At 38.5% G+C, this 15280-nt stretch overlaps 1 protein-coding gene and 1 pseudogene across 1 annotated transcript; one reads left to right on the top strand and one right to left on the bottom strand.

The window, feature by feature from the left end:
• Positions 1 to 4389: 4389 nt before the first annotated feature.
• On the top strand, positions 4390 to 13506 carry OR9A2 (olfactory receptor family 9 subfamily A member 2). Its single transcript, XM_017975552.5, has one exon. The coding sequence runs from the start codon at positions 5552 to 5554 to the stop codon at positions 6494 to 6496; it is 945 nt and encodes a 314-aa protein (XP_017831041.2). The 5' UTR covers positions 4390 to 5551; the 3' UTR covers positions 6497 to 13506.
• LOC108593029 (protein S100-A10 pseudogene) lies at positions 12895 to 13221 on the bottom strand (annotated as a pseudogene).
• Positions 13507 to 15280: the final 1774 nt, after the last annotated feature.

The raw sequence follows: 15280 nt of genomic DNA on the forward strand, positions 1-15280 counted from the left end.
ATGGTAAGGGTATATTAAACTGTTGTTATTTGTACCCATTTACATCCCCACCAGCAATGTATGAAGATTCCAGTTGCTCCACATCTTCATCAACACTTAATGTGGTTAAAATCAGTTGAAGATATCTGTCTGGATCTGTGACTAAACTCTGTATTTTGTTTGTCTTTTGTTCATTGATCTACATGATATTATGCCAAAACCACACTGTCTTGATTACTGCGGCTTCATAGTAAGTCTTGAAATTAGGTATTGTGAACTCTCCAGCTCTGCTCTTCTTTTTCAAAATTGTTTTTGTTATTTATGTCCTTCACATTTGCAGATAAGTTTTAGGGCCAGCTTTTTGATGTTAACAGATGTTTGGGATTTTGATTGAAATTGCATTGAACCTATAAGCTAATTTGGAGAGAATAGACATTTTAGCAAAATTGAATATTCTGATTCATGATAATAGAATATTTCACCATCGTTTAGGTCTTCTTTAATTTCCCTCAGGAATTTTTTTATAGTTTTAAGTGATAGGTCTTACATATAGCTTGTTAAATGTATTCCTTAGTTTTCTTCATATTTTGAATGTTATTATAAATTGTATTATTTATTAACGTTTCCAGTGTTTATTGCTAGTGTATAACAATACCATAGATTTATTTGTATATTGACCTTTTATCCTGTGACCTTGATAATCACACTTATTAGTTCCCATGGACTTCTTAGGATTTTCAACATACAGAGATTGTGTCATTTGCAAATAAAAATTTACTTTTTTATTTCCTAATGGTATGCTTTTTATTTCATTTTCTTGCTCTATTGAATTGGCTAAAACTTCCACTACAACGTTGAGTAGACATGGTTAGAGAAGATAGCTTTTCCTTGTTCCCAATCTTAGAAGAAAAGTGTCAAGTCTTTCACCAGTAGGTTTGATGTTAGTGACAGGTTTGCTGTTGTTGTTGTTGTAGTTTTTAATAGATTCTGTTTACTGGTTTGAGGAAGATCTTTTTGTTGCCAGTTTTTTTGTTTGTTTGTTTTTGTTTTTTGTTTGTTTGTTTTTTTTGAGACGGAGTTTTGCTCTTGTGACCCAGGCTGGAGTGCAATGACGCCATCTCGGCTCACCGCAACCTCCGCCTCCTGGGATCAGGCAATTCTCCTGCCTCAGCCTCCTGTGTAGCTGGGATTACAGGCACGCGCCACCATGCCCAGCTAATTTTTTGTATTTTTAGTAGAGACGGGGTTTCACCATGTTGACCAGGATGGTCTCGATCTCTTGACCTTGTGATCCACCCGCCTCAGCCTCCCAAAGTGCTGGGATTACAGGCATGAGCCACCGCGCCCGGCCTGTTGCCAGTTTTTAAGAAATGAATGTTGATTTTTTTGGTCAGATGTCTTTTCTGCCCCTATCCAAATCATCACATGATTTTTCTCTTTGATTTTGTTAATATGGTGAATTACTTTGATTAATCTCCTAATGTTAAACCAACTTGGCATTTTTGAGATAAAAATCACTATCTTATTCTAGTTTACTATACTCCTTACATATTGCTAATTTTTAAAGGAATTTTATATCTATGTTCTTGAGAGATACTGGTTTACAGATTTATTTTCCTGTGATGTTGTTGGTACCAAGATAATTCTGGCCTTATAAAATAAATTGGAAAGTGTTCACTTCTCCTCAATATTCTAGGTGATATTTTGTAGGATTAGTATTATTTCTTTCTTAAATATTTGGTAGAATATACCAGTAAAGCCATCTGGTTTTCTGTGTGAGAAGATTTTTAATTGTGAATTCAATTTATTTAACATATTTGGGAATATTCAGTTGTTACATTTGTTTTTGAGTCAGTTTTGGTCATTTTTATCTTTCAAAAATGTTTCCATTTCATCAAGGTTGTTAATTGATTTCCCTTTTAAGGTGTCTTATTTTTATTCTCTTCAATTTAAACTTAAAATTTTAATTATGCCTTCCACTTATAACAGACCAGGAAAACAAGATCCCTTGTATTATACAGTCTTAGTAATTGTGTGAATTGATACAAAATGTTTGGAGTGTAATTTTGTGCCAATAAAAGGTGATAGCTTCAATACACCTGCATTTGACCCAGCCATTCTAACTCTGGGAATTTTTTTCAGAAGTATAATTGTTTATGTTCTTACAAAGATCTAAGAATATTTATAGCATCATTTTTTAATAATTAAAAATGGAAACAACAATGAAAACTAATTAATAGAGAGCTATCTAGTAAAGAATGAAACATCTGCATAATGGAATCCTATGTGAAAAAAGAGAGGTAGAGTAATATGTGCTGATATGGAAAGTTATATTTTATATGTTGTTAAATGAGAAAGAAAGGTTGCAAACAGATTTTCACAGCCTTTACAAAAAAGGATATGGAGATATATGCTTGGAAAATTTCTCTAAAATTGTATGGCAAGTAGTTGGGCTTGGTCAATTTAAAGAATTGGAAGAAAGATTATTCCCAATTTATATCCTTAGGCACCAATGGAAGTTCTCAGATTTAACAGGTATACTTAAAAATACTTAAAATGAAAACCAAAATGCAGACAAATGTTTTATAATTCCTACTTTTACTGTCTTACTCCATCACTAGACAGATTTCCAATTTACATTTTGTTAGTTCCTCCAGGTTGCAAACATAACTGCGTATATAAGCTGCCCTTATGCTCTCTCTGCTTTACGGTGGTCCAGCTGGTAATCAGGGACATGCCATGGGGAAAAAAATGGCTGGAAGAATCTTGCTCAAATGCATACAGATGCACATACGTTCAGAGGAGTGAAAACCTGAGGCAATAGCACAGAATAGAGTTCGATTTAGGGGTGGAACCTCTTACAGTATTCTGTAGGGTCTACAGGACTAAGAGCAGGAGTCTGTTCAAAATGAATGAAGGAGTCATCAGGCTTTTTAGAGGATTTTGATGAAGTTAAGGTTTAGATCAAGACCAATATGCAGACGTTTTTGGGATACTCGTGCATGTTTTAGAGGCCAATTGTGGTGTCTCCTATTGTGGGAAGGAGATTGATTTGGGCTCCAAACTGGAAAAACTTGAGAAAAGCCTAAGGGCAGAGGGGGTTAACTGTTTAGACTTGGAGACATCCGGAGACCTAGACTTGAGGCTTTGCAGGAAGGCAGCCCTGGTATTAAGAAGTCCCTGATTGGTAAGATTTCAGGTTTTCCCACCAAACAAAACCTTTCAAAAGTCCTAAAACTTAATTGGTCAAAAATGGGAACAACTTTGAGTTCGTTCTGCTCCCACTAGACTGATTGCCTGGGGACTCCCTGAATGTGGGCTAATTAAGAAGAGGTACCTCAGTGACTAAGTACCTTTGGGAAGAAGGGAAGAGGGAGGGGAGCAGAGAGAGGACCCCCAATTTTGAACAACACTTATTTCTGGGCTTCTTCTAAGCTCTTCTGTGAGGAGAGTTTCCTTCTTCGCCATGAGTAGAGATGGCAGCAATTTGCCCTGGCCCCTGTGCATGGCTCAGCACCAGCAAGACAGGAGGTAGCCTCAGTGGAGCCCTAGAGAAAATTAGAAGGGGCAGCGAAGCCCCTCCATAGAGGTGAGTGTCTTCCTAAGGGGTCTGTTCTGTGAAGGAGAGGGTGAGAGCAGGTTAGGGTGGGACTGCAGGTCTGGGCCTACCTATTTTCTAGATCTCGAAGTGTGGGCTAGGGGAGCAGCAGAGTGTATAGGCTAAGCTCCAAATCCTTCCTGCATAGCAGAGAGCACTTCCAGCTCCTCTCAGACCCAATGCTAGACATAGACACAACTCCCTGATAGTCGGGGTCCTTCTCACTCATGGTTCCTCATCTTGTGCTGGTTAGGCAGAGGTTGTGGAAAAGCAGACCACCGAGCTTTCCCATCAATCCTGCCCCTGAAGCTTTGTTAACCATTAGTAAAACAGTGACAGAGACAGGGAAGGGGTTACCTAAGGAAGGGAAGGGAGGGAAAGAAAATGGTAATGTGAAGGAGGAAAGAAAACCAACTGGAACAGGATTGAGGGAATGTGGCCCAACCTGCCCTGGCCAGAACAGGATTATTTAATCATACATATACATCTTATACATAAATATATGACATATATATCTTATATATTTAAATATCTCCTAAATAAAATATATATGATATATGTTTTATATATCTTATGTAAGTAAGATAAGATAATAATATAATAAATAATATAAGGTATGGTAGTTAGCTGTGTTTGTGATGAAATCTGACAGACCTGGGTTCAAATCTTGACTCAGACAGCTATTAGTTGGGTTCCCTTGTGATGAATTAATATATAATTTAATATATATTTATGGTATGTATTATATAATATCTAGCTATATAAAAGTTATATATAATATATAACTACTTAACTTATGTATGTAAATTTTATGTGCCAGCCTCAGAATACAATAGTGAAGATATGTCCTAGCCCTTATGAAGTTTATATTCTAATGTCATAGGTAAATAATAAATAAACTTAAACTTCCTCTTCCTCTTCCTTGCTTAATTTTTTTCCCTGTGGCATGATTAAACTAGGCTATTACGTATTTTTCTTATGTGTCTTGTGTGTGGTCTAGCCCCCACATCTTGCTTGAATATAAGCTCCACAGAGCATGGAATTTTCTTTGTTCTGTTCATGACTACATTTGTTTATTGTTAAATGAAGGAATTAAATAAATAATATCAGGTAATAATAACAACTGTTATAAAAAAATGGAAGTCTAATAATGAGTGTGTCTTTCTGTTTTGGGCAGAGTGATTGGAAAGAGTCTTTGGAAAGGGTGACATTTGAATAATGGGATGAAGCGACAGGCTGAGAGCCAGGCATCCTTAACAGCTGGCAGTCCCAGATCTATTCCTAATCTGTGCCAGGTGCCATCTTTCCTTCCTTCTGCAACTTTGGAAGGAAAATGGAATTAGAGAAGAATGGATCTGCTCTGGGAAATTACCCCAAGCTCCAGAGTTCTCATTTAGAGATCTTACTGCTCTGTAAAATGGAGATTTTAAAATCTGGAACAGCAGGGATTTTCTGTTGGCCCTAAGGTGGATTCATGCATTACCATTACAGATGAGAGCTGGGGTTTAAAGTTCCATCCTTTGAACATCGTATAAATCTGTGCCAGATGCCTTTATGTCATCTGGTACAAGTAACCTCAGAGAAATTAGGACAACTCCAAGACCAGAGGGACCTGATTGACTCACCTTCAAAACTGGCCTATTTAAAAGGTCTTAGCCTATCCCCGCTGAGAAAAGCTACATCTAGTGGGGAAAAGACAAGGAAGGTATTTCACCACCAATAGAAGAAGATGTCTTCACCCACTCCAGGGGGCTGGTTACACAGGGAAGTGAGAGCCTAACATGTAGACTTGGGGTGACAACATGTCCCTCAAGCTATGTGCTGAGCACAGTAGCAGGAACATGTCACCTAATTCTCAGGTTGGAAAGAGTTTCTTATCCTAATCTTTCTTCTCTCTAGAGAGCAGGACCATGTGGAGCAATGCCACCTCTGTTTTAATCTCTGGGCTTCAAAAGAAGCAGAATTAAGGACTAAATGATGGATAACCACTCTAGTGCCACTGAATTCCACCTTGTAGGCTTCCCTGGGTCCCAAGAATTACACCAGATTCTTTTCGCTATATTCTTTTTCTTCTACTTGGTGACATTAATGGGAAACACAGTCATCATCGTGATTGTCTGTGTGGATAAACGTCTGCAGTCCCCTATGTATTTCTTCCTTGGCCACCTCTCTGCCCTAGAGATACTGATCACAACCATAATTGTCCCCATGATGCTTTGGGGATTGCTGCTCCCTGGGATGCAGACAGTGTCTTTGTCTGCATGTATTGCTCAACTTTTCCTGTACCTCGCTGTGGGGACCACGGAGTTTGCATTACTTGGAGTGATGGCTGTGGACCGTTATGTGGCTGTGTGTAACCCTCTGAGGTACAACATCATTATGAACAGCAGTACCTGTATTTGGGTGGTAATTGTGTCATGGGTGTTTGGATTTCTTTCTGAAATCTGGCCGGTCTATGCCACATTTCAGTTTACCTTCTGCAAATCAAATTCCTTAGACCATTTCTACTGTGACCGAGGGCAATTGCTCAAGCTGTCCTGTGACAACACTCTTTTCACAGAGTTTGTCCTTTTCTTAATGGCTGTTGTTATTCTCATTGGTTCTTTGATCCCTACAATCGTCTCCTACACCTACATCATCTCCACCATCCTCAAGATCCCGTCAGCCTCTGGCCGGAGGAAAGCCTTCTCCACCTGTGCCTCCCACTTCACCTGTGTTGTGATCGGCTACGGCAGCTGCTTGTTTCTCTACGTGAAACCCAAGCAAACGCAGGGAGCCGAGTACAATAAGATAGTTTCCCTGTTGGTTTCTGTGTTAACCCCCTTCCTGAACCCTTTCATCTTTACTCTCCGGAATGACAAAGTCAAAGAGGTCCTCCAAGATGGAGCGAAACGCTGCTGTCAACTCCTCAAAGATTAGCTGTTCTCGAAGTCCGTGTTAGGTGGTATAAGCCTCACTGTCAATTATTAAGTCACCTAGAGAACTCTAACTTCTCTCTTCTCTTATCATCATTACAAAAGTCAAAGAGCGTGTACAATTCCCAGTCACACTATGGAAGTAGATTAGGCTGGTAAAAATTAAATCCATTCTCTGCTCAGGAGAATCTCGTAGCCTTAGTTCCTGCCTGTTTCCACTGTTGAACATATTCTTGTGATTTGGGAGAGACTAGCGAAAGGAAATGCATATTTTTTAAGAGTTCTATTAGTTCAATTAATTTCTTTATAGTCCACCTCTGAAGATGTATTTTCTGGAGAAGGGAGGAATTGAGGAGGGAGGTGGACTGAGAGAGGTGTCCTAATCAGAGTACAAAGGTAGGGATGCTCACTTTGGTCCTTCATCAACTGTTGCTAAGTCCTTTCCTCTATTTTTGTGCAATTTTTTGACAAGATGACCATATATATTTTGGATATCCTAAGGCTCTTTTTCTCTGCCCCACTGATACTGCAAAGCAAGTGTAACATGTTATTTTACACGGATACTGCAAACTAAGTGGAACATGTTTATGTTTTGTCACAGAATTAGTCTAGAATGGTGACATGAGGATTGGAATGCTTCTCGTTTGGCAAATCTTTGTGGTGTAAAGAAGATAAAAATATTTGAGGATAAAAATGGGGGGAAAGTTACTTTTGTTAAGCTTCAGCATATTTCTTTCACTGCCCATCCTTGTGATGGGCATAGGGACAGGGGCAAATAAGAACTAAATGACTAATTCTAGAGAGCATTCTGTATTTTACAGCTGTTTAAAACAACTATGTCTGTTCAGACTGTATCCAGCTATAGATTTCAAACTTTATAATGTCTTTCGATTCTTCATCTCTCAAGTCCAACAGTCTCAATACCATCATTTATATCTTCTCTGTGGGCAGAATTAGAAAAATAAAAATAAGAGGCTATCTTTTTGACTCCCAGATTTCTAGCAACTTCAGGGATTGGCTGTTTGGTAATCTAACTGCTGGAATTTCACATAATATCGGAAAAAGGGCTTATAAGGAAGAAGTTTACCTAAACAACAACAATTAGCAGATCCTGCCAGCCCTAAAGTAAGTGAGAAAATTGAGCCGTTCAGCAGTAGGACGATGAGGTTACTGAGAATTGTAAAGCGTACTGTGTGAGGATGCCTTGTTGTCTTGTCTTGTGAGGAGCAACAACCATCATGTATGGACTGGGTAGATTGCATTGGATTAAAGCACCAGACAAGGTGGGGAATGGGCTTTAAATTGAGCCAGTCCATGCTCTGTAAACCAACCAATGAGCCCTGGTGGGACTGCATTGGTTGGAGGAAGGGAAGACTTTTGCTTAAACAAAGGTGCCCATAGTTTCCTAGCCCAGTTAATGAGGATCTGTTCCAACCAGAAAGACTACCATTTTTCTAATTCATTAACCCAGAGATGTATCCTTTAACAGATGAGAAAATAGAGGCTCAGAGAATTTAAATGACATGCCAGAGTTTACTTAGCCATTCACTACACCACATCCATCAGACTGGAAAGACATAAAACTCTGAGAATACTAAGTATTGATCTGAATGCTGGAGACTAGATTTTTTAAAAATCAACTTCTGTTGGAAACATAAGATATAAGATTCTATTATAAAGACACTTGCACACATATGTTCACTGCAGCACTATTTATAATAGCGAAGACCTGGAACCAACCCAAATGACCATCAATGATAGATTGGACAGGGAAAATGTGGCACATATACACCATGGAATACTATGCAGTCATAAAAAACGATGAGTTTGTGTCCTTTGTAGGGACATGGATGAACCTGGAAACCATCATTCTCAGCAAACTGACACAAGAACGGAAAATCAAACACCGCATGTTCTCACTCATAGGTGGGTGTTGAACAATGAGAACACATGGACACATGGAGCAGAGCATCATACACTGGGGTCTGTGGGGGAGAGTAAGGGAGGGACAGTGTGGGGTAGGGAGTTGGGGCAAGATAACATGGGGAGTAATGTCAGATATAGGTGATGGGGAGGTACACATTGCCATGTATGTACCTATGCAACAATCCTGCATGTTATTCACATGTATCCCAGAACCTAAAGAGCAATAAAAAATATATATTTTAAAAAAACTACACTAGGAAAAAAGATATAAGAGCTAAATAATCAGATAGATTTCTATAATTAAGTTCTATTACAGTCATAATTAAATAGTGGTAGTCCATTTTCTGTTACTACAACAGAATATAAATAATACTAGCCTGGATAATTTATAATAAAAATAAATTTATTTGGCTTATGATACTGGACACTGAGAATTTATTTGGCTTATGATTCAAGAGCATAACACGGGCATCTGGCAAGGGCCTTTGTGCTGTGTCATCCTATGGTGGAAGGTGGAAGGGCAAGAGAGGGTGAGAGTGATTGAGCAAGAGAGGGTCAAATGCACTTTTATAACAGATCCACCCTCCGAATAAAAAACCCACTCCTGTGAAAACAGCATTGATTCATTCATGAGGGGATATCCCTCATGACTTAATCACCTCTTAAGGTCTTACCTCTCAAAAATGTTACAATGGCAATTAAACTTCAACATGAGTTTTGGAGGGGACATTCATATCATAGCATTCCACCCCTGGTTCCCCAAAAGTAACATCCTTCTCACATACAAAATAACGTTCATCCCATCCCCATAGCTGCTAAATGTCTTAACTGATTCCAGCACCAACTCAAAAGTCCAAAGTCAAGAGTCTCATCTAAATCAGGTATGGGTGAGACTCAAGGCATGATTTTTCCCAAGGAAAATTTCTCTTCACCTGTATAAGCTTGTGAACTAATGTTACATCTTTCCAAAATATAATGTAAGACAGGCATATAATAGACATTCCCATTCCAAAAGAAAGGAATAGGCAAGAAGAAAGAGGTGACTGGTCCTAAGGAAATATAAAACCCAACAGGGAAACCAACATTAAGTCTTAAAGCTGGAAAATAATCTCCTTTGACGCCCTGTCCTACATCCTGGGCACCCTGGGGTTGGGGTTGAGCCCTCAAGCCTTTGCTGTGGTCAGTCCACTCAGCAGCTCTCACAGGCTAGAGTCTAGTGCCTGCAGTTCTTTCAGGCTGGCATTGCACACTAGGAGCTCTGAAGTTCTTGAGTGTCAGGGGCAGTTCTGCTCCCACAGCTTCACTAGGTATCCTCTGGTAAAGGCTTTCTATGGTAGCTCTGTTCCTGCAGCAAGTTTCTGCCTGAGCCTGAAGGCTTCCTGTGGCATCCTTTGAAATCTAGGTGGAGGAAGTCATGCCCTCATAGCTCTTGCATTGTGCATCCCTATAGAATTAACACCAAATGGATGCCACCAAAGTCTACCAGAATTAACACCAAATAGATGCCACCAAAGTCTACCAATTGTACCTTCCTTCCAGAGTGTTGGGTCAAGCCACACCTGGGGTTACTTGGACTACACCAGGAGCAGCCAAAGAACACTGTCCTAGAATGCAGAAAGCAGAAACTCCAGGTGCCTCTGGGCAGCTAGCCTGTGAAGGGCACCCTGTGCCTATTCCCCAAAGCCATTCTGCCCTCCTGGATCTCTAGGCCTGTGATGGAATGAGCAGCCTCAAAGGTCTCTGAAATGTCCATTTTCTTGATGAGCCCTTCTATTTATACTAATCTCATTAGCAGATGGTCACTTGGTCACACCCTTGGTCTGTTCTCTTAAACATACTTTTTCATTCTTCATGTGGGCAGGCTTAACATTTTCAAAATCTTTCCCTTCTGCTTTTCTTTTTGAAGTTATAGATTCCATCTTTAAGTTATTTCTTTTCTCTTACATTTTACTGTATATGGTTAAAAGTAGCCATGCAGATCCTTCCATATTTTGCTTAGAAATTTCTTCCACCAGATAGTCTCATTCATCACTCTTAAATTCTGCCTTCCATAAAGCCCATGGGCATGGACACTGATAATAGTTTTAATCTGTGTCCCTGCCCAAACCTTAGGTTGAATTGTAATCCCCAATGTTGTAGGTGGGGCCCGGTGGGAAGTGATTGAATCATAGGGGCAAATTTCTCATGAATGATTTAGCCCCATTCCCCTTGGTACTGTCCTTGCAATACATCATGAGCTAGTTCTCATGAGACCTGGCCATTTAAAAGTATGTAGCCTCTCCTCCCTCTGTCTTGCTCCTGCTCCTGCCACTGGAAGGTGTCTGCTTCTCTTTTGCCTTCAGCCATGATTGGAAGCTTCTAGAGGCCTCCCGAAAAGCAGAGGCCACTATACTTCTTGTAAAGCCTGCAGAACTGAGAGCCAATTAAACCTCTTTTTTTGATAAATGTCCCAGTCTCAGGTATTTCTTTATAGCAATGTGAGAACAGACTAACGCAGGCACAATTCAGTTAAGTTCCTTGCCACTTCATATAAAACGATGGCCTTTATAAAAAGGATGGACATTCCTCTTTCTGACTCAGCTTTCATCAAAATGGCCATTCTGATCACAACCACATAAGTAATCTCTCAAAAGTTTCAGATTTTTCTACATTTCTTCTTTTATTCTGAGTTCTTATTAGAATTTCCTTTAACGTTCAATTTATGGCAGTCTAGGATTTTTCTAGCCTGCTCTTCTAAATTCTTCCAACTTCTGCTCATTATCCAACTAAAAGCCACTTCCACATTTTCAGTTCTTATAGCAAAAGCCCCACTCTTGGTGCACATTTTCTATCTTAGTCTGTTTTTGGTTGTTAGAATAGCACAGGCTAAGTAATTTGTAAAGAAAAGAAGTTTATTTGGCTCATGATTTTGGAGGCTGAGAAGTGCAAAGTCATGGTTCTGGCATTGGCAAGGGCCTTTATGCTGTGTCATTCCATGGTGGAAGGCAGAAATGCAAGAGGGAGAGAGAGCAAGAGAGGCTGAACTCTCTTGCCCTGTCATGAATTTATTCACTCTCATGAAAATGAATCCACTCTTTCAGTAGTGACGTTAATTCATTCCTGAGAGCATAACTGTCATAACCTAATTACCTCTTAAAAGTTCCACCTCTCAACACTGTTACAATGGCAGTCAGATTTCTTTATTTTTTTGAGACAGAGTTTTGCTCTTGTTGCCCAGACTGGAGTGCAATGGTGCCATCTCGGCTCATCACATTGCTAGGTTCAAGTGATTCTCCTACCTCAGCCTCCCGAGTAGCTGGAATTACAGGCATGTGCCTCCACACCTGGCTAATTTTGTATTTTTTAATAGAGACGGGGTTTCTCCATGTTGGTCAGGCTGATCTCGAATTCCCAACCTCAGGTCATCTACCCGCCTCAGCTCTCGCAAAACTCTGGGATTACAGGCGTGAGCCACCTCACCTGGCCAGCAATCAAATTGCAACAGGAGTTTTGAAAGGGACATTCAAATCATAGCAGTAGTAAATGTAGGAAACACATACTGTGCATATACTTTGGCCTATTTTTAAGTTTGTTAATTCTTTCTTCAGCTATATTGTGTCTACCAATGAGCCTATGAAATAATTCCTCATGTCCCGTATCATGGTTTTATTTATAACATTTCCATTACATTCTTTCTTATAATTTTAATCTCTACCAGAAACCCTCTCTTGTTTATGTATGTTGTCCACCTTTTCAACAACATCATCTAACATTTTCATTACACATGTTATGTTTGCATTAAGTGAATATTTTCCATGACAGTCAACCCTTCATATCCATGGATTCTTCATCTTGGATTCAACCAACTGCAGATAAAAAAATATTTGGGGAAAAATGGTTGGTTGTGTAGGTACTAAACACGTACATGCTTTTCTAAAATCATGATTTCCTAAACAATATAGAATAACAACTATTTACCTTGTATTAGGTATTATAAGTAATTGAAAAATGATTTAATGTATACAGGATGATGTATGTAGGTTATATGCAAATAGTATACAATTTTATATAAGGAACTCGAGCATCTGTGGATTTCTGTATCTGTGGGGCTCCTCTTTTGGAACCTTGGCTTTAAACCAAGCCCCCACAGATACTGAGGGATCACTCTGTGACATTTTAAATCCTTTGTTGATTTTTTTAGTTATATTTTACATGAATGCTCTAGAGCTTAGCATATATATCTTTTTTTTTTTAGAACTAAAAAAGAACTTATTTGTTGAGGGCAAGGGGATGCAAACAATACAAAAATCAAAAGCTTGTCTGGCATTTAACCTTTCTTTTTCTACTCGTCCAATGGGAGTTAGATTTTATTTGTACACTTGCTAAGGGTCCTGATCTGCTCATGAAACCCTTATATGGGGGAAGCTGTGGGGCAGATTCCTTAAGTGACCCTTTGGGACAACTCTTATCAGAGCCGGGGGAATTGCTCATTTCTGCCTACTTCTTTCCCTTCTGCTTCATGTGTACTACAAAATAGTCATTGCATGTAATGAGGAGGCCCGCAGTTAGGGAAAAGAAGCTCTGGAAGCCCACTTTGCCATCTCTGCACTGGTCCAGGCCCTTCATTATTTTGTCCACATCCAGAGAGTCTTTTTGATTTTCCAAAAATCCAGGGAACTCCTTTTCCATGAGTACTCTCAGGCCCTCCTTTGTTTAAGTAGCCTTTATCCCCAGCAAATTTACGAAATGTAAACATCATGGTTTCCATGGCATGTTCCATTTGAGATGGCATTTTGGTGTGGTCTGTTGAAGCCTTGGCTGAGGCGCGGCAGACGCTGGGCTAGCTAGACACAGGGCAGTTAAGCAAGCGCAGCGGGCTGTGAGCCTTCCTTAGTGTGAGCAGCGGGTGGGGAGCAACATATGTATCTTATAAGATTGACTTCAGATTTAGAGTAACAGTGCTAGTGAGATATAAGAGCATTACTTTTATATAGCTCTATTCTCTTTTTCCTCCTTTTGTTCTATTATTATTGTAATACATATCTCACCCATTTAGTTACAAACTTAACAATATATTGTTATAATTGTTAATTACAATTTTAAAGGAGTTGGGAGAAGAAAAGACAACATTTACAGATTTTTTAGCATTTGTAATGTTAACCTTATTTATTTTCTCTGGTTATCTTCATCTGTTTCTCAGATTCAAGTTTTCATTTGATATCATTTCATTAGTCCAAAACAGTTCTGTTCCTACCTAACTCTTTTGTGCTATTTTTAGTAAATATATTACATTTCTTTATGTGTTTCATTCACAAATACAGCATATACTTGTTTTATAGAACTTCTTAAAAACTAGTTAAAAGAAGAAAAGAGAATGAACATGCATTTATACTTTGTTTTATAATTGCTATATATTCTTTATAATTATTTACCATAAAAAGCTTACTTTTATCAATGCTTTTAATTTTATTTATGTGGATTCTAAATGCCGTCTGGTGTCACTTGCTTTCAGTCTGCAGAACTTCCTTTAGTATTTCTTGTAAGTTTGGTCTGCTAGCAAAACATTCTCTCATTTAGTTTATCTCAGAATTTCTGTCTTCTGCCTTAATTTTTGAAAGATAATTTTGCTGGCTATAGGATTTGTGGTTGACCATGTTTTTTTTTTTTCACCACTTGGAATATGTCATCCTGATCCCTTCTGGTCTCAATTGTTTCTGATGAGAAGTCAGCTGTTGATCTTACTGAGGTTCCATTAAATGTGGGAAGTCACTTTTCTCTTGCTGCTTTGAAGATTTTTTTCCCCCTTGTTTCTCAGTAATTTCACCATTGTGTGCCTATTGTAGATCTCTTTGTGTTTATTCTACTAGAAGTTTGTTGACCTTCGTGGGTGAGTAAATTAATGTTTTTCATTGAATTTGAGAAGATTTCAACCGTGATATCTTTAGATATTTTTGATGTTCTGTATCTCTCCTATTCTTCTGGTACTTCCATTACATGTATATTGGTACACCTAGTGGTATCCCATATTTCTCTGACACTTTTTCATTTTTATATATTTCTTCTTTTGCTTGGATCTTTGGATTGCATAATTTCTGTTGACCTATCTTAAAGTTTACTAATTATTTCTTCTATCAGTTACAAGATACAGTCGTGCTCCTCTGGTAAATTTTTTCACTTTACTTATTGTACTTTTAAACTCAAGAATTTCCACTTTGGCCTTTTTATAATTTTGGTATTTTTGTTGATATTCTCTACTCAGAGAAACATTGTCATCATACTCTTCTTTACTTTTTAAGTAAGATTGTTTCCTTTAATTCTCTGAACATATTTATAATGTCTACTTCGAATTTAAATGTTACATATGCCATCTGGTCCCTCTCACGTACAGTTTCTATTGTTGGCTTTTCCTCCTGTGTATGAGTCACACTTTCCTGTTTCTTTGCATGTCTTGTAATTTTGTTGAAAACTACACAGTTTAGATATTATATTAATCACCATGGATACTGTTATCTCACTTCCAGGGGATTATTACTGTGATTTGATTGTCAAATTGTTTAGTGTCCTGGCTGGGCTATATTAGTGAAGTCTATAGTCATGCACCACATAACAATGTATCATTCAGTGAGGGACTGCATATAATATGATTGTTCTATAAGATTATAATGGAGCTGAACAACTCCTCATGACATTGTAGCAGTTGTAACATCATAGCACCTCACATTTCTCATGTGTTTGTGATGATGCTGGTATAAATAAATGTGCCATGCTGCAGTTGTATAAAAGCATAGTACATTGAATTAGAAGTATAGCACAGTACCTAATGCTTGATAATAATAATAATTTTACTAATTTATGTATTTACTATACTATGCTTTTTATCATT

The sequence above is a fragment of the Callithrix jacchus genome, chromosome 11 (assembly GCF_049354715.1).
Source record: "Callithrix jacchus isolate 240 chromosome 11, calJac240_pri, whole genome shotgun sequence".
In the NCBI taxonomy this organism is placed as follows: Eukaryota; Metazoa; Chordata; class Mammalia; order Primates; family Cebidae; genus Callithrix; species Callithrix jacchus.

Coding starts and splice junctions, on each gene's coding strand:
- OR9A2 (XM_017975552.5), top strand. CDS start 5,552: ATGATGGATAACCACTCTAGTGCCACTGAATTCCACCTTGTAGGCTTC.